The sequence below is a fragment of the Ammodytes marinus genome (assembly GCF_949987685.1).
Source record: "Ammodytes marinus genome assembly, chromosome: 13".
NCBI classification, from domain to species: domain Eukaryota; kingdom Metazoa; phylum Chordata; class Actinopteri; order Uranoscopiformes; family Ammodytidae; genus Ammodytes; species Ammodytes marinus.
Genome location: NC_137217.1, coordinates 5,632,149 through 5,652,329, shown reverse-complemented (window position 1 = coordinate 5,652,329; position 20,181 = coordinate 5,632,149). Strand labels below are relative to the sequence as shown.

Below are 20,181 nucleotides of genomic sequence, written 5' to 3'. Positions count from 1 at the left end.
GCAAGCGCAGAGCGTACGGAAAGTCAGCAGTCGGCTTGGTGTGTTCTTTGCACTTGGCCGCGAGGGGAAGACTGGAGCTGCCTGAATCGGCAAACTCCATTTTCGGGTAGTCGGACTGGTGTGTCCTGGCCTTAAGTCTGACTGGAAATGGTCTTTAGGAGAATTCATTGTGTATCAGAGTTTCATAGGTAAGAAGCAATAATCCAACAAATTAGTGTACAAGTTGGAACTTCATACTCAAGTTTTATCAGGGATGCTAAAATGGCTGTTTTTGGAGTAGAGGGGGACCAGTAGTACATCAGTATTGATAGACCGAAGGGGCAACTGTTATTGCATTACATCATTAATCTTGTTCCTGAAAAAACCTTATGCATCCCCTATATGGTACGGAACCAAATCAGGAGCTGAGAGTGTGGCAACCACAGAATACAGATAGTGTCCTACTTACGTGACAGGTATATTAGAATTCCTTCAGATTTCGACTGAAGGAAGTGGAACATTTTGATTTGCGACTTTTGTTTAGATAAATTTGGCGCCGCTGCCGCCGTGTCATTGTGGACTGGTCCATGATGGGGGAGGGGGGCACTTTGCTTACACACAAGTCAAAATAATAATATTTTTTTTTCATTAATAATCTTAACAATGGTTCATTTTGTACATGTTTGTGTATCTTCCAGTATATGGCCGATATAAAATAAGAAAACATTTTTTAGGGTCCAATCATTGTCCTGATCATTTGGTGCCCCCCTAATGGCTATATTTGGCTGGTGCCCCAGGGCATTCGCCCGCTCCTTTATATGGATAATCCGGCCTTGGGTATATCCCTATGGTTGGAAGATAAGCTTATATAATGAATATTAGATGTATGGCACCTCAATTAGCTGGATGCATTATTCACTCTTTAGCTAAAAGCTTTAGAATGCAGAGGAGAGTATATTTAGATGGCCATTTGTTAAAATCCCCTAGGAGAAAAAAAAACAATGGGCCGGTGCTCAGATAATTAAATTGCTGATAAGGCATATATGCAATGAGAAATTTGGTACAAAAAATAATCCAGCCTCAAAACCAGCAGCAGCTCCATTAGCAGCAGATTTCTGGTTTGAATATAAACAAGCCTTGGGTAGCAAAGCACTGTAGAAAAAAACACACCAATCATTCGCAGTTAATTGTCATTAGGTAAATAAATGTTAGCCTTATAAATTAAACAGTGTAAATAATTCAGACACACAGCTGAAAGCTTGATTGCTCCGAGGTAAATCTATTTAACCCACGTGGGCTCACTGCGTTTCCCCCTAGGGGGTGAACACTGAAGCAGTGAGGGAGAAGATACAATATAAGCATCATTTGACAACATTTTCAGCATGCCCCTCTTTATAGAAAATCTATAGACACCCGTCTCTGAGCTGAACTTAAATTACGTAAGGGTTATGTATAGCAAACAGGTTGAAGGATAAATAATAGACAGAAAAGGTGAACAGGAGCCGGACGCGAAAGGCAATTTTAATATTTTCTCATGTCTAATCTTCTTGTATTTGTATGCCCTTTAAAACATGTTGAATTACCTTGCGTCTGAATGTTGCTATATAAATAAACCTGCCTTGCCTTTACGGGAATGCAGAATTTCCTCTGGGCAAACATGTCATTTTATTTTGAAAGGAACTGTAGTGTCACTGTCCACTTTGGCAATCACCCTTTGGTGATTTTAAAATGCTGCAGTGCAGGGGTGAGGTGTAGCGGAGGATCTGTGATTTCTCAATATATAAATAAAAACAAAAAAAACAAACACAATGATTTGAGCGTCCATTTAGCAGTACAGATTAATAGCCAGTCCATACTGCACTAAAACATCCCTCACTTCACATTGACATTTCCATGTCTTTGGTGATCTGCTCAGGACAGGATGATGTCAATGTTGGCAGTTCCTGTATAATTTCTGATTCCAAGGCCTTTGCCAACCTCTTCACTTCCCTTTGTGCACACACTGACTATTGCTCTGCTGCATCTTTGGCCATGGGGCAGATGGCCAAACTGAGGTCAGTGTCACCTTCTAATGACCTGTATCACCATCTTCTCCAAGGACACGGGCACTGAACGCACTCCCTGCTGCTTTCAGATGGCATGGGAGTGTGTGTGTGTGGGGGGGGGGGGGGAGGGGGGAATGGAGAAACATAGGGCGCCATCAAAGAGACTAACTGCACACTTCCGTCACACACATACACACACACACACACACACAGCTCAACAGTGTGAACACAAGGGGATGACATACACATGAAAGACAAGCATGCAAATACATTACATAAATATGTACCAAAAGGAATAAAATGACTGGTGTGAACGTTTACAGAAAAGTCTAAATGGTTACACAGACATTTTCTCGTGTACAAGGTTAACCGTGACGTCATTGTCGCCGTCCGCCCCCACCCCTTGCTCCATCCACCTACTGCGACCCAAAGGTTGTTACAGAAACCTAAAAACTGTCAGACAATTGGCAAAGACAACAGCATGATATCGGAATATTTCTCTTCACACAACCAGGCCCTCTTCCGCAGAAACTGCTTAAAAAACCTCTCGCATCGGCCCGATAATATCTAAATCGGTTGCACCCTTTTATAGGCAGCAATGTAACTGGTCATGGCTCTCTGAATGCTAGATTAGATGGAAGTAGGCAACATGAATGCAAACAACAAGCCCTTATATCACTCTAATCTCTAAACTCCACTGGCCCCATTGCAAGTAAAAAGAAACTAATTTCACAGCCCATGAGGAGAGGAGATGGAGCTCTTCTTTTTGGTGTGTAAACTATTGTGCCTGTGGCTGAGATGGGATCTCATGTGAGAGAACAGGGGAGGAGGGACAGACGACAAAGAACATGAAAGAGGAAAAAGGAGATTGGTAAAAAATAATCTAAAGAAAAAAAAGAAGGTGAAGGGGTTAGACGGAGGAAGAGAGGGAGAACTAGTATGATAAATAAAGACAATAGGAAGGTAATGTGATTGATGTGAAATATTTGAGAGCCTATAAGTCGACCCTGTGGGCTTATTTTATGACATAGTGTTTCCTATGGTTCAAAATCTAATACATTCCAGAAAAGAATATAAATCTGGTGAGCTAGTATCTAAAGACAAACAATTTGTTTACAGCTCCTACGGAAGCTTTTGGATTTCATCAATTTACTTCCCCGAAAAAGACAAACAGTGCATATGGGTCTGCAATAGGGCTTCAACTAATGCATACAGTACATTCACTATTGATTAATGCTGCTGAAATATTTCACCATTAAATGACTCATTGTATGGTTGACATAAAATGGAAAATGGCCATTTAAATGTCCTGGTTACATCTTCAAATAGCTCATTTTGTAGTAATTAACAGTCCAAAAAGCCAAAGCAGTTCCTCAAAGCTGGGATTTTACTTAAAAAACTTAATCAATTATATAAAAAAAAAAGCTTTACCGATTCCTTTTCTGCTCTGCAGACTGATCTGGGGCCTCAGGGAAAGAAACGCTTTGATGAAGCTAATACATCTTTCAACTTCCATCATAACATTTAAATAAACATGGCGACTGCGTTAGACTTTGGTAACGGAGAAATACTAGGAATGAGCGAGTGAGTGAGTGAGTGAGTGAGTGAGTGAGTGAGTGAGTGAGTGAGTGAGTGAGTGAGTGAGTGAGTGAGTGAGTGAGTGAGTGAGTGAGTGAGTGAGTGTGCGTGCGTTTTAAGACTGTGGAATAGGGGGAGGAGAGAACAAGGCCCCAAATTCCCCACAGCGAGAGAAAGATGGAAATGCCATTAAAATGTGTAATCTTGCTTGGGTGCTTATTAAAAAATGTCAATTACAGCGGAAAGTGTCTGCACCTGAGTATCATGAAAGAAACAACAACTTACAATTGGAACTGTTCTGGAAATCTCAAAATCTCATACTATTTATTTTTGTCTATTCTACATAATACATCCGATCATGAAATCGGATGTATTATGTATGTAATGTATGTATCTATTAAATATAGAAATATTTAAAAGTTCCTTGTAGCACCTTTAACATGTTTGGTTTTCATAAGCATCTGATCTGAATCCACCTGTCATGACAAAATGAGTGCTTAGAGATGTTACACAGAGTGAACCAGTGTGAAAGATTAACCTTCTTCCGCAAACCATTTAGTTTGCTCAGAGCAGGGGGGTGTGTGTGTGTGTGTGTGTGTGTGGAAGTCAGAGCCAGAGAGAGAGTAAAACTAAGCCTCTTTAGCCATGGGGAGGAGGAGGGGAGCGCACACAAAAGCATTTATTAAAATCTGATGCTGTCCCAGTCATCATATTCCCACAAATCCTATATTGCCGTAAGCAGGGGGGGGGGGGGGGGCATAAGACACCATCAGGATGACTGTGCCCGAGTATGACTGGCTGATTAAAAAAACACAGTGGATTATGGGTACCAAACAATTGCAAAACTCGCCCATAACTTTTACCTCGCTTTCCATACTAAAATCAGATCAAACAATTCCCAGACTAAAATGACCTCAATCATATTTGGGGAACTGACCACAGGAGGCGGGTTGACCCTCATTTATTCTCTGCATACTAACCTCCAGCAGAGGACAAAGGGGACAGAGATGCTACTTTATCACACATGGTCATACCAGTGGCCCGAAAAAAAGAGGCTAATTAAAAGAATTAGAATTTTTCAACCCCAGTGGCCAGCTCTAATGGCAACTTGCTTTAGTTATCTGAGTTAGCCAGTAAAGAAGGCCCCTCCTTGAACAAGGGGCTTACACACACAAGTGTCGTTGATTTAGAATACGTGCTTTAAGCTTTTTTTTTTGTAAACTACCTGCTGCTGCCTGGGGAGGAGCACTCACAAAATGGTCAAATCTTTTCAATATCATCCTATAGGTTTGTTCAATCAGACTACAAGAGAATCCAGGCCTGTATTTGGCAGGTAACAGGTTAGCTTTAGCGCCGACCGAAATACATTGTAGCCCAGTGAATTTATTTTCATGAGAGCAGCTGGTGAGCTCAAACGACCCCTATATTTTTTAGGTCTAAATCCAGGCAAACCTAAAAAGCCCTATAGAAAGAACGTCCTTTGAGTTAGTAGCCTATTTCATGGTCTGATTGTCTTGCACCTCGAGACTATTTCGCAAACTGATGAGAAATAGAAGAAAAAGCTTAAAAACAGGGAGTGCGGTTATACCTTTCCCTCATGGCATAGTGCTATTGTGAGTCCTCCCATTACTCTGTACTGTTAGCCTGTTCAGCCCTTATGGCGTTGCTCACTTTTGCATCAGGGTTTTAACTTCTTCGAGAAGCAACGGAGTCCTTTGGCAGACCAATGGTGCTGAGGAAAGTTTGCCTTATAAAGTTGATATCATTAAAACATTTTGTTAGCCTCATAGCATAATTGCCTAAATTATATTTACTCTACTCTACATCTACTCCAGGGGTATCCATCTGCGGCCCGCAACCCGATTTTTATTGGCCCGCGGCTTAGGCATTTATGCTATTAGGCTAACGAAAAGTAGATGTACAGTAGATGAAGAATATAGTAGATGTAGAGTAAAAGTAGAGCGGAGTAAATATGATTTAGGCAGAACAACATAAATCATTCAACTGAAAAATGTTATTAGCTGAAAGGTTATTTGATAATTAAAATAATCAGGACTTTGCAGGCTGACTTGGAATTGCTGGCGAAGATGTGTCCCTTATTAGCACTTCGCTTTAATTACAAAAACATTTTCAAAAAAGATGAGTCGACAGAAAAGGAAACTATTTGACCACAAGCATTATCCTTTAATAGAGAATATAGTGTACACACACACACACACACACACACGTGTAAGAGCTTGAGCATCTGAGTGAGGATTAATGTGCACAGCAGAGCTATAGTCTCATGACTTGAGCAGGTGCTTTTTCTCTCTTACTGTCTGAAAAGTGAGTTAAGCCCTTGCAAACAGAGTTCCTGGAGAGAAGAGCCACACACCAGTATGACCCCTGTGGTGTTAGCCCTGCTCTCTTTATTTTAACCTTCTCTCCTCTTTGGGCATTTGCTCACTTTCAGAGATCTCAGCATGTGTGTGGCTGCCTCTGTTGTTTAACAGAGAGTTTAACATGGGGTTGCATTTCACTGACAGACCAGGAGGAGTTTTTCTTTTTTCTTTTGGAATATTAATAAAATGGATATAAACAGATCAGGAAAATAAACAGTAAATTGACTTAGACAGCCTGTACCACAGGGTATATGTTTGGCCCAGATCATCTTTGAAAGAGAGAAAACATATTAGTCTACCAGAAGTGCTTACATTGCAGACTGGTTAGCTTAGAGAGCCGTCAGCAGCACAGTGAAAAGGCCTCTCCTCTGGAAAGGCACGCACTATCAAATATGCATTAAGGAAATATGTCTTTTTGAAGCAGAATATCTGAGAGGGAAGGGTGTTTGTGCTGGTGCAGCGAGGATTTGGAGCAGATGAAAGCTCTGCACTGATTCCAATCCAACCCATATCAATCAAAAGATGTCCAGTGTTGGCATGCATTTAGTAACTAAGATATAGACGTAGAATATTAGATTTGCATCTGTAATTAAATTCTCAATTAAGACAGCACACTAGGGTTGGGTATCGTCAAGGACTTTGCGATACGATATATCACGATTCACGATATATTGCGTATTGTGATTTATTACAATATATTGCGATATTCCACATACAAGTTGCCTTGTCATAAATAACAGCACAATATATTGATAATTCGACGGACATATTGAGTCAAAACAATTTCATTCAAAACTTCCTTTCCAATTTGTTTTGGTAAATTATCAAACACTGCTGCAGCTGCCATAACATCAAAATATACAATGCAATTCACTCTTGCACTAACTGAAAATGAAAACGCATCATTGTGCTTCTGTGTCTCTGAACATATGTAAATAAGGTGCATGCATCCACAACAAATATATGCCTTATTGTCAGTGAATACAAGGAACGTAAATGTATAAGGAGACAGTAAATCTTAAGTATTCTTATAAATAAAATTAATAAAACTTCAATAGTCAGTATCCTAGAGGGTCAGGCCAAAAAATAATATAAAAATTTATTTATTTTATTTTTTGCTGGAAATCGATACAGATATAGCAAAACTAAATACTGCAATATATCACCATATGGGTTTTTAAACACAGCCCTACCGTACACAGACATGGACTACAGGAGTCGAATGTCTTATTTAAAGTGGAGTTGACAGGGTTGACAGGTCCTGGCTAGTTTTCAGCCTGTCCGGTTGGTCAGTAAGAAGCACCAACAGCCCATTGCAGTCCTGAATGATTATTTAATGAGGAGGTTGCTTTTCTTCTCCAAGCGGCTGCTCAACACATCAAAGTTTCAGAGCAGATCATAGGAGATGAGAGACAGCTTGTTAAGCTCTGCAAACTATCAATAACTAACTCACACACCACGCACGGAGGAAGCATGGGCTACTCACACAGCCTCTAGTTATATCAAATAAAATACATTAAAAAAAAACATACAGGCACGCTTGCACGCAAATTACTAATAAGAAATGACACAGAGCTATAGAAGCAGACAAAGGTTGCTGCTGTATGTATCCCAATATGAAAAGCATAGCATCGGTATAATACAAGGTTGCTTTGTGACTGGCTTGCCATCACAGTTATCAGAGTGCAAAACCAAAAGTGGTGCAACGGATCACAGTTGAACTGCGGATTGGTGAAAATGCCAAAAACAAACAAACAAAAAAGGCCGGCTGTGTGTTCACGTGATCGGTGCATGCGTAAAACGGAACAGAACAATTAGTGGCGAGCAGAGCGGAAGACCTGGGCTACTTTGGTCTACTGACACAAATCACACAACATATTAATTGTGTTTAGTAACAACTAGGGCTGCACAATATATCGAATTTTCATCGCGATGACGATATTGGCTTCCCACGATGACGTGTACATGAATGTGCGATATTTTAAATGTGTGCTCAGCTGCGAAGCAAATCAATCCCTCCCCAAACCACTCGCTGATCATGTGCCTGTTCATGCTCCAACCTGGCAACCCCAGGTTCCCCGAGAGCTGTCAATCAAAGTCCAGTGGCTCCGCCCCCAAAGTGTGAACAATTTTCTGCCCGCATAGACAGAAAGCACTCCAAGAGCCGCGCGAAGAAGCAAGCTGCTGCTGCTTATCGCGCGAGCGAGAGCAGACATCTGCGCTTGTGAAATCACATACATCCCCTTGTTAGTCTCTTTTTTTGTGTGGGACCGGATTTATAACCCATTATTACATGACACTTTGCCAGGTCTGTTATCCAGCCAGACAGACCGCTGTCAAGAGTATAAAGTATAGCGAACGGGTCACCTAAGGACCTACGTCATAGTTTTGATGGATAGACGTCCACAAACAGGGCTACTCGTTCAGAAAACAATGGAATACTTTTTCAACACGTCTTTGCATGTATCAGGAGAGCAGGGAACACAGGAGTCATGGTTAATGTCCGACAGGACTCCAGCAAGACGACGTGAGTACGTTTTGCTTCAGGCTGCAGCCCGCCATGTAAATGTTCGGCAGTCATTTTCTCCGTGAATTGTTATAGATTTTGGGGAATAATGCTTTGTTAGCTAGATGGAGCTCTGGTTAAGCATGTTGGCCGATTACATTTAGGCCTACTGTTTGTACAGTGTGCGAGTCTTGAGTTGTGTTAGCAAAACAGTAGCTCTGTGGCTAACAGCTGAGCCGGAGCCTTCAGTCAGCTGAAGCAGTCTAGCTGGGCGAGTAGACTATTCCACCGTTGCTAGTTCGTATCCTTGGTCGTTCCTATTTGCTGGCGTATTGAACTACGTTTTCATTACATAAGAACCTAGTGGGTTTGCAATGACTATTCCAGTTATTAGACAAGCTCCCAGGGTTGCTAATAACTCCATACAGTCAGTGCCTCAGCGTACACACGACCTGAAGCGAAGATGAAACCTCGCGTTGGGAGTAAAGGCATGAGAGGCAGCAACATTTAACTAACGTGTTGCTGAGTGTTACCTGCCACTTCCCGTCTCCGTCCTTTCAAATTAAATTCCGACATAGTAGAGCCATATAGGTTGTGATTTATTTTGACAGGGCGCAGCTCATAATATACTTATTTTAGTTATACATTGTGGGCACAATTTTATTTAGTTCAAAATCAAGTTTTATACACATCCATCATGCAGGTACAATGAATGGAGTAAAATATTTTATATTTTTGCTTTTAGGAGATGCAATGAGGTCAGGTGAGGAAACAAAGATGTGTTATTCAACAGAAATGTAGCACAAGGAAAAGTTAAAGCAGTGCTCTGTTGATTTGATTTTGAGTAAAGTTTTGGTGCAATATTTTGATTTATATTTTCTTTGTGGAAATGCATTGACTTCAGGTAAATATTTATTATATTTATGCAAATATATGTACATTATCAGTAATATTGCATAGCCGATCACATGGATATGAAAGCGCTGTTATGTTTACGTGACAATCCAATAAAAATATTTTACTCACTACAATTACTGAATAATCGTGGTAAAATATCGTGATATCAATATTGACCAAAATAATCGTGATAATCATTTTGGGCAATATCGTGCAGCCCTAGTAACAACATTAATTTCATTTGGCTGCTTCACTTTAACCAAGCCCACCTAGGTCAGGATAGGATAGTTTAGTTTCAGTTTCGTTTTTCATCTCCTTGTCAAACTGAAATGAGTGATGGCGAGTCTCAATGGATGAAAACATTTATGAATAACCAATTAGAGCTAACTTAAAATAAGTTTCCCATGTTACGGTTTATTATCTTATTTGGACACTGCTTTAAACGACTGTTTTCATTAATATATTGGCAATATTATATCTACTTTCAGTTGTATTACTGACCCCTGCCACAAAACGTGATTATTAGTGTTCTTAAAGATATTTAGTTTATAAAACAAGAGGACCAAAACACAGGTGAGGATAAAACTCATTTCATGACTTTATGACCCACGTTGCGTTTAGATGTATCAAGAGAACGCTGGCAGTTCTAGTGTCAAGTATGATTTTAACACCTGTCACTGTCAGAGTATTTTGTATGTCCATAGTAGCATACCTGAATATGTAGACACTTCTATGTAGAGATTGGCCTTACTTTATTGAACAACCACAAAAGGATACTTCCTCCTCTGAAATGCTTTATTTAAGCTTTCAATAGGTGAATATACTGCATGATTTCCTATCTAGGTGGAATGCTTCTATAGGTGGACACAAACCGGCTATCTTAACTGAGACAGTTAAGGTTATACTCTCCTGCTGTCACTCAGGTAACAAGCTAGGGTTTAGCAGCATCCAATCAGCAACTACCATTTATCTCCTTATGTGGACCCCTCTAATCTCCTTATGAGAGGAAAATACCAAAACTACTGCTATCTCCTTCCAATCCCCATATGTTCACTTGGTCATCTAGTGGATGCCGGGGCTAACATGTACGGTCTCTAGTGGCGAGCCAGCCAGGAGAGGGGGGATACAAGCAGATCATAGTAAGAGAGCAGGGGCATTTTCCTACATAGAGAGATGTTTGGTGCCCCCCAAAAAGGTTTTATCCAGCACCAAAGGAAAGTTATCAGCCTATTGAAGATAAAAATGGATATTCAAAACCTCCCTATTGTTTTTATTTTACCTATATTTAACCAGGCAGGTCATTAAGAACAAATTCTCATTTACAAAGACGACCTGTGTTCAGCCCCGATTTCTACCAGTTTCCGTGGTTTGAGCCAATTATAACGGATCTTTGCCGAAAAAATAAAACAGCATGACACTCAATTCACTGTCTTTGTTACATCAACAGTCTGAGAAAAAGGATAGTCTAGTGCAACCCTAGATTAAAGAACATAACATGTCTCCCATACTGCACATCAAGTAAAGAGCATATTTCGTGACCCTCCCTGCCTCATAAATGCCCACTTCTTTTAATACCCCGCAATCCCAATTTGAGAAGCAAACAGTTCATTAGAAATACAGCTGTCCTGGAAAACCTACACTGTGGTTAACTTTATGTCAGACATATGGAGTGTAACAATACACCTATTCATACCGAACCGTCACCGTACAGGCAATTCTGGGTGGTTAGACAAGTGGCGAATCACCGGCTAGCAGGTGCGCAGTAGCAGCGAGTGAGAGTAGCAGGAAGCCCTGTGACTAGCGGACAGAGAGCGATCTGGATGGCCAACGAGAACAGCAAACCAAGGTTTGAAGAGTCCCCCCCCCCCCCGTGTCATTCAAATACCAAGTGTGGGATAACTTCGGTTTCCAGGTGTATTACGAAAAGGGTCAAAGACAAGACGAAAGTAGTGTGGCTCATGCAGCTGGCGACACGTCAAACTTGCACACGCATTTGAAACGGCACCATCAAAGTGCAGAAAATATCACCGTTGCTGTGTCTCCTTCCTGATTCATCCACTGTCTTTATTATGAACATACGGCAACCTTTATGACAGCACTGTTAACAAAGTAGAGCATCTATTTTTTGTGTGAGCCGAAAGTCAACTCTGCTTTACAAGGTCATGATGAGGGGTTGCTTCCAGTCAAAGAGAGTAGTTCATGGGGAAACAACTGCTGTCTTTAGGCTCTTTGATGGCAGCAGGTGGAGAGCAACACACTCAGACAATTCCCATAGAGACGTAGAGAGAACGCAATTAGCTTCAGACAGGGGCAAACACAGCAGGGGAGGAAGAGGTGAAGGCGCTGCGGTGAATAGAGAACAAGACAAGGTAACTGGCATTCAGAGTGTGTGTGTGTGTGTGTGTGTGTGTGTGTGTGTGTGTGTGTGTGTGTGTGTGTGTGTGTGTGTGTGTTCTATAGAGCTCAAGGTCAACCAACAACTGGCACTCCAACTATGTTAAAGTGTAGAGACAGGGGATGTGTCAACTGAAAACATCAGATGATTATATACAAATTATTTTCACAATTCATCATCTCTTTGCATTTCTATTTGAATCATATGTGAAAGATACAGTTAGGAAAACAGAGAGCGAAATGATGGCGTGCAACAAATGCCCCAGAAAAAAAAACAAGGCCGTTGCGGTTACATGGTATGTGGTTGAACCACTCAGTAACTAGGCCTCATCTTGACACACTTTCTCAGTTGGTTTACTTTGCAATGCACATACATGTCAGCAGGGTTTCAGAGGTCAGATAGAACAACCAACTAACACTTTATATACTGAAAGATTAATCAGTGACAGGACAGCTAGGTCAATGATTAGAACAATTGTTAGTTCGAGCCGGGGCACGGGACTAAAAGCGTAGCATAGACAGCATGGAAATGTGTTTGTACAGAACGTTAAGTAACTATTAGGGCTACTTATCTTCTCCAATCCAAGCACGTTTTTGTTTTTCACCATTTCAGTTTTTGATGATGCATGAGGTTAGTCTGGAGCAATACACTGTTCTTTCCATATGGAAAAAGAAAAAGGGAACATGTATAATCTAAGTCAAGATGCAGAGCATAAAGTGATATTGTAAATGTATCTGGAAAAGTGTTAAGTAGTGTATTATAAGCTGTGAGCTCTCTACAGCAGAGATCTTATCAAATCAAACTATACTGACATCATATACACACCAATTAGACAATAGAAAACTAACACTACAAAACAAACAAACAAACATGATCAGGAGATGTAAGACAGAAACACAGGGGGGTTTATCGCACACCTGTTTTTTACCATCACAATCTGTCACTATTCTCAGGATGCAGTACTGGGATTGTGGGGCAAATATATCCAGCTATATTCAATATGTCCAGCAGGTCAATTTCCACAAATAAAGAACACATTTTTTTCACCCTTATCTTATCTTATCTTTTTTTTTTTTTTTTTTAAAGAAGTTTCTTTTCAAAATGATTTTACAACGATATGTCTTTTGATATATATTTTTTTAAACAAAGTCATGTCCATTTGGGTGCCATTGGGGGCCGCCCTAAGACCATGGTAGGGGAAACACTGTCATGGCACATTGCCTGTTTTTATGTGCAGAAATTTGCATAAATAATGCATTATTTAATGAACATGGTGTGCATCATTCCCATGAAATGTAGAGGACTGAGAGGCTGAATTACTGGATGGAGTAACAGTGATGACGGTAAGGACCTCAACACTCTGTGGTAAGCATCATATTACAGCAGTGAAGCAGCAACAGTCTTGAGTGTCAATAACACAGCATGATAAGCTTCATACAGAGGGGATTCATTGCAGGGCCGTTCAATATGAATGCATTTCATTGTCCAGCGGTTTCTATTTTTGGATCGATTTGTCTCAGAACCTTAAACAAAAAAGGTGAATCACAGCCAGAACATTGGAATAGGCCTGCATCAAATTGGCTTTAAATCAAATGCATGCACTGACTGACTGTGTGGAGCAAAGTCCAAACTGCACAGGGCTGCAGCAGTCAGCCCTATCTGGCCCCTTCATCACCTTGCATTGTAACTGGAGGCGGGCCACAACATTTCCTCCATTGCCCATCAAAAGCACTTGGAGTCACTGCCACTAAAGCATCAGGTTTCAGGTGCAGCGGCTCAGTCAGTCAACAGAGCTGGCTGCAGGGACCCACTGTCATGACCCCTTGTGACCGAGCACAGTACACTGCTTCAGGCACCTGATAGGACACAGCGCCACTGGACTTACACAGACTGTGTGAGCCTTGCTGTGCAGTGGATCTCAGTGTTATTTTATACTGTGTTCTGACGGCAATGGCAGAACACTGTAATGGCGACTTTTTATAATCTACTAAACCTCTAACCTACTCCATCATTTCAACAGCAGTAAAGAGATGAGCAGAAACAAGTGAGACAATAATCCCTTCTGAAAACTAGTCATCCTCCTCCATTTTCAATTTAAAGCTTCAAAAGCACATTTTTCTTTTTAATACAACACAAAGAAAGATCTAGATATTTTAAAGTAGACGTAAAACAGCCTAAGTCTAACACCTCTACCAGTTCTTTACAGGGCTTAGGGAGCACTGACACACTGAGCAAATAGTACCGTGCCCAAAGGTGATTGACAGCTAAAGTCAAGTTAGACCTCAGTGCATATCATCTGGTGAAGGAGATCACATGCCTGCCATCCTTGTTGCTGTTTACATTCCACCATCAGCAGACACAGTGTGAAACGTCATCAGTTCAGTCTCTGAGAAAAACTCAGAGACCTAGCAATTTGTCAACTGTGGTAAAACGGCCTAGAGGAAAGGTGGCCGACCAGTAACCATGAGGTCGCTGGTTCGATCCCCGGCACCGGACAAGAGGGCGTTAGTTGTTAAACAAGCTGTGTCTGGTATTACATCTACGGTGCCCACCATCTCTACCATTGTGTCCTCGAGCAAAACACTTAACCCCAAAAAACTCTGCAGGTGCTGTACTACGGCTGACCCTGCGCTCTGACCCCCTCCGAAGTGTGGTAACTTGAGAGGGGATATGCGTAAAGACAAATGTCAATGTAACTAACCATTGACGAATAAAGTAACTTAACTGCTCCACTAGAGAAAATAAAATGCTGGGCTTACTGTATGCAAATATAAAAAGGATGTATGAAGCTCCACTGCCCTTCACCAACAACTACCCGATCCAGCCTACACTGCTGTGAGAAGCTCCAAGGGATGCAGGGAGATGTGCTTGTCTCAGTCGGTGGTAAGCAGCACAGGGGGCTGTACCCTCACCTTTCCTGTTCACCCTGTACCTTATGCCTTGTTTCCACCGAGTAGAGCGAGTCGGATCGGAGCGGGACAGCTCACTTTTAAGAATCTCGGTGTTGTTTCCACCGCCGACCCTACCCTTACTGGTAGGGCGGGGTTTAGGCTGGACTGCGATAGCCGCCAGAATGTGGGTCAAACTATTGGGCTGTGGAACAACTGTGGTCAAGCCAGCGGTCTCTTGTTTTTGCTTGGTCAAACCAGCCGCTTCTTTATTTATTCCCCCCGTGTTGTGAGCACAGACGGCTCGGTGCAACTGATAGACAGTGAGCGAACAGCGCTGGCTGCGGCAGCTACGTGACATCGTAGCAGTGGGACACAGTGTAGCCAACTGATTCATTTAATGACGAGGAAAAACACCACACAATAAACAGAGCTGTGCTCACATTTTCGCCAAAACACAAGACTATCTTCACTCTTGCCGAGATGACTACACATGGCGGAAATGATTCTTTCGACCAATCAAATGACAGCAGTGTGTAGCTCCGCCTTTTAGGCACCCTTTCAGGCGGCTAGTACCCCTACGGAGGAGTACTGAGATTTGGAGCGGCTCAGAGCGGTTAGGTGCGCTTAAACCGTACCCTTCCCAACTTTTGGCAAATGAAAAGCCAAACTACCCGGACCGAACCGCTCCGATCCGACCCGCTCTACTGGGTGGAAACGAGGCATTAGACTTCGAGGACCACTCGGAGTACTGTCCTCTGCAGAAATGTGCTGGTTAGAGCAATAAGTCTACAGCCAAACTAGAGGCTGAGTGACCCTGCCCCTTAAGCTAGGTGCTTTGACTTAAATGCTAATAGTGGCTTATCTTATCAAGCTCACAATCACAATGCTGCTAGCATGCGTATGTGCAACAGGTAAAATGTGCTCACCATGTTTAGTCATAGCACAAATCAAAGCATTGGAACATTTAAGTTTTGACCTGAGGGGTTCACCACCAAAGTGATTCCAATTTTGACATTACAATGAATTTGTGTGCGCACCAACTCTCTTTGAATGGTGTAATGGGTTTGTGTCTGCATTGATATTACCAATGTTTTTCTATTCTGCATAAGAGAACTGGCACTGAAATGAACCACTATTCATAGAGCTGGAGTTTTGGGCACAAGATGACGAGGTGGATCGGATGTCGTCTACGGACCCTCACAGCCAGGCAAACAGCTTTTAGAGCATCAGATCAAGACATATAAAAAGGAGGCTGCTTTGTTTCCTTCTGAAATGCTTCCATGCATAATTAACACAGCCAAAAGCAAAATAACTAACCCATCTATTTGCCTGCTGCTGTGGCCAAGTGTAGGCCCGCCTTTGCCATTAGATCTAACAGCACAATCTAGGACTTTTGAATGCATCGAAGAGTGTGTGAGGTAGGTAGGGGGGAGAGAGAGAGAAAAAAAACAGAACACAGAGAGTAGCACAGGGTTGATATGACTGTTGACTCTGCTGCTGCAATGCTTTTTTCTCAGGATAAGCTTACAGAATGACAACACCTTTGCAGTGTTGTCGTGGGGGTGTGTACTATTGTGTACACAAGGGAAAATGCTGGAAACCCCACTGCTTTGCTTTCATCCTTGACAATCTTGAAGTTTTCTTTAGTAAAACCTAAGACAAATCAAGACTCCTGCCACACATTTAAAATGTCTGTCTGACATGACCAGCAGAAAACGGCAGGTTCAAACTCCAGCCGCTTGTACATTCACAACTGCTAGTCAAAGATAAGCTACTTGCCCTAACCGAATGTGCGCTCACACACAAGCACACACACCAGGGATTTTCCCTTTGATACACAAGACGAGGCTTAGAATATGGTTATCACCACTATAATTCCATCCATATTGCAATACAATTTAAAAAATGTGTGACATTTAATATATTTGTGGGGTCAGGTGATAAATGGAGACAACTAGTACCTTATATTGCAACTGATAATTTCCTTTATAAACTGACACACTGAAACACACACACACACACACACATCTCCTCAGCCATCCAAGCATCTAGATTTCCATAATGCTGCCAGCCAGTCTGATAGCAAAGGGAGAATTATAGAACAATGAAGCGGTGTGTATGAATAAATTTCACTCCGTGCCATGCCATATTAAGACTCTGAGACAGCGTAGACACATAGAAAGTTGAGGGATTGTCGCCCAGCCCAAAGCTCTCAAGCCCTCCTTTGTTATTCAGCACAGACCGACAGACAGACAGACAGACAGACAGACAGACAGACAGACATACAGACAGACAGACAGACAGACATGAAGCTGGCAGTGTGTGTGTCTGTGTGTGTGTTTGTAGTCTAGTCCACAGCGCTCTGAATAATCATTAAGCACTTTTCGGTGATGCAACGCAACCTCGGGGCCAGGCAACAGTCCCCTTCCTTCCTCCCTTGGAAGTACAAATAAAATCCCTTGGACAATTTCTGGCAGAAGGCAAGCGGGTGAAAGAGGTTTTTGAAATTCAACACAAACAAGAAAGAAAAAAGAGCATCATCTTCGGTGAGGCAAAGCACTGGCCTTTATAATATGAAGGTGCCTCTCTATATCTGCGAGGTGTCCAAGCCTTGGAAATAATGAGTATTGGGATGGAACACAACACTGTCCAGCTTGCCAGCTGCGGCCCAGCCGCTGTACTGACGTCTGAGACAGTGTGTTGGGAAACGCTTTTTTTACACTCTTGGAAGTGAAAGCAGCAGCGTGTAGCCTACCACCACACCTCTGCCAGAGCGATCACAGTAAGCCCAACTGAAGTGTGCCTGCTGTTGCATGGGTCAAATGGAACGTCAATGCAACCCCATTCTGAATATTGTCATAAAGAGTATGCCTGATTAGGTAGGGCTATACATCTCAAATCGGGACAAAAGGACAACCAATGGTTTCATATACTTCAACAATGTCACAGCAAAGCCTGTAAGAATGAGCTGTGTAGGATATGTAGCCTAAAATATGAGTCACTTTAGGACTTATTGAAATATATGTGAGGCCCATGGTTGGCACAAACAGACTATATTATACCCTGTGATCAACGCATCAATGCCACTTTCTTATCTGCACTGTGTCCTTGCACTACTTTTGTGTGTATGTGTGTCTCTAGGTGTTGCTCTCTTCACTTGTGTGTTGTACAGTTTCTTCTTCTATATTGCATTGTTGAGAGAGTAGCCCGGGTCTTAAGAATTGAATAGCTACAATATGCTGTAATTGTTGTGCATACGGCAAATAAACCATACCGACCATAAAAACAAAATGCAGAGGAGACCTTCCAATAGGCCTAATGCTCACTAAAAGGAGTAATCTGTGTCTGACTTGTGCCTATTGTTATGACCTCGCGCCTGCTTCTTTCCGGGTTCAACCAGCCGCGTCATCAGATGAAGCTGTCACCCATTGTCCTCATTCTACTGAGACACCGACCCCCTCCTCCACTACCACCAACATCACTGCTTGTTACAATGTTGCACTTTTCTATTTGATCTACAATATGTATGCATCCGCTCAGGTTTGGTAGGCTACTGAAAAGGTGGGGCACAATTAGGCTAACATAAGTGATGAGTTTGAAATCAACGAAACATGTGTCATAGGCCAAGGAAAGATCAAGAAAAGCGCAATGCCAATTCTTCTTCGATAAGAGATGATGATTGTCTGCTGGCTTGGGGGCTCATGTCGAATCACAATGAAGCAGCTAAATATAAGATTTGGACCAATATGTCCTCATAATGTTACAGGCTAGTCTAGGCCACGTCGTTAATGTGTAGCGCGTGACAAGAAGATACAAACGGTTACTTGGCATGGTGTAAGAGAAACTTCCTCACAGCGCAGCCAGGGCTCACTATGCTATAGCATAGCCTACTGTCCATGTGTAGCAGCAGACTATCTTGACAGACAGGTCAAACCACTTCGGTGTGTGTGTGTGTGTGTGTGGGGGGGGGGGGGTGGAAATACAAACTCACCAGGGGTCAAACTCGTGAATGATGCTCTCGAAGCGAATGACAGCGAAGAGCCTTGAGCTGAAACCGGCCACCCAGGCCAGGAACAGGATGGTAAAGGAGAGCAGGGACTGCCAGCCGGCCGGCTGCGTCAGGCCGCCGGACAAACCTCCTCCTCCCGCTGCTCCTCCTTCAGCATTGCTGCTCCTCTCTGCTGCTACCACCTCCGCCGCCGTGCTGCGACCGTTCCCCGAGTACGACGCTCCGGAGTTCAGCGACGATTTGTGTTTGCTATCGGACACCGGGTGATGCTCCGCCATATTCTACGTCAGTCCCCGTCGGGGCAAAGCAAGCGAAGCGGTGTATCTTCTATCAAACAGGAAAGAATACCCCCCCACCCCCCCTTTTCTTCCTTTTCGCTGCCACGCTCCACTTCCGAAAACCACTTGCACCAACGTCCCTATGGGCCCCGCACCCTCCAACACAGCGGCTGTAAATCCAAACTTTCTAACCGTGCTTCCCAGCGACCGCGAAACCAGCTAAATGAATCCCAGGGAGTCACATAGCAGCTCGGTTTTGCAGCATACTGGCAGTGACACATGCGGCTCGAGCAGTTTCCTCCTTCCTTCCTTCCTTGGAGCTGGATGAAAGGGGGCGGGACCAGGAAGAGCTGTCAGCCTCTCACAGCGAGACAGGTACGGCCAAGGGGGACTCAGCACTGGGGAGAACCAATCCCACAGCAGCGCGCCTGCTAGATAGCCAAAGCGACCAATGGCAAAGGAGCCAGCCTGAGTGCTGGAGACGCTCTACGGCGAGAGAAAGGTGAAAGACCGGCGCGTGACAGACAGCGGGAAGAGCGTATGGCACAAGGAGTGACGCTGCAGTCACGATCCAATGAGCGAGAGAGAAACATGATGGATGGATGGATGGATGGATGGATGGATGGATGGATGGATGGATGGATGGATGGATGGATGGATGGATGGATGGATGGATGGATGGATGGATGGATGGATGGATAGATAGATAGATAGATAGATAGATAGATAGATGGATGGATGGATGGATGGATGGATGGATGGATGGATGGATGGATGGATGGATGGATGGATGGATAGATAGATAGATAGATAGATAGATAGATAGATAGATAGATAGATAGATAGATAGATAGATAGATAGATAGATAGATAGATAGATAGATAGATAGATAGATAGATAGATAGATAGATAGATAGATAGATAGATAGATAGATCTCTCATTGAGAGACTCTGCTGTTCAGTGTTTTAATTTAGGCTAAGAAAGTTAAGGTCTCAAATGACCATAATTTATTCTGCTAAAGTCACAGCTGAGGTTATTTCAGATTATTTTGTGTTTGTGTTTCTCTTCACACTGGTTAAAGTAGGTATTAAATGCTGTTACGCATTGTTTAGGACCAATCAGGATTTTGCCCTATATTTGAATCAAAATATGATGACACTTGCAATGTTGTTTGGCGACTGTAAAAACAAATCTGACCACAACACACTCACATGTGAGTT

General features: G+C 42.6%; 1 protein-coding gene across 1 annotated transcript in view; it reads right to left on the bottom strand.

Annotated features, from left to right (window-relative positions):
• Positions 1–19,259, bottom strand: part of LOC307259332 (dolichyl-diphosphooligosaccharide--protein glycosyltransferase subunit STT3B-like) — a 43,834-nt gene extending 24,575 nt beyond the window's left edge. Inside the window, exon 1 of the mRNA XM_080039136.1 lies at positions 18,664–19,259. Coding sequence (XP_079895262.1) covers positions 18,664–18,959 — 296 coding nt within the window. The 5' untranslated portion in view covers positions 18,960–19,259. The remainder of the gene's footprint in view (positions 1–18,663) is intronic.
• Positions 19,260–20,181: the final 922 nt, after the last annotated feature.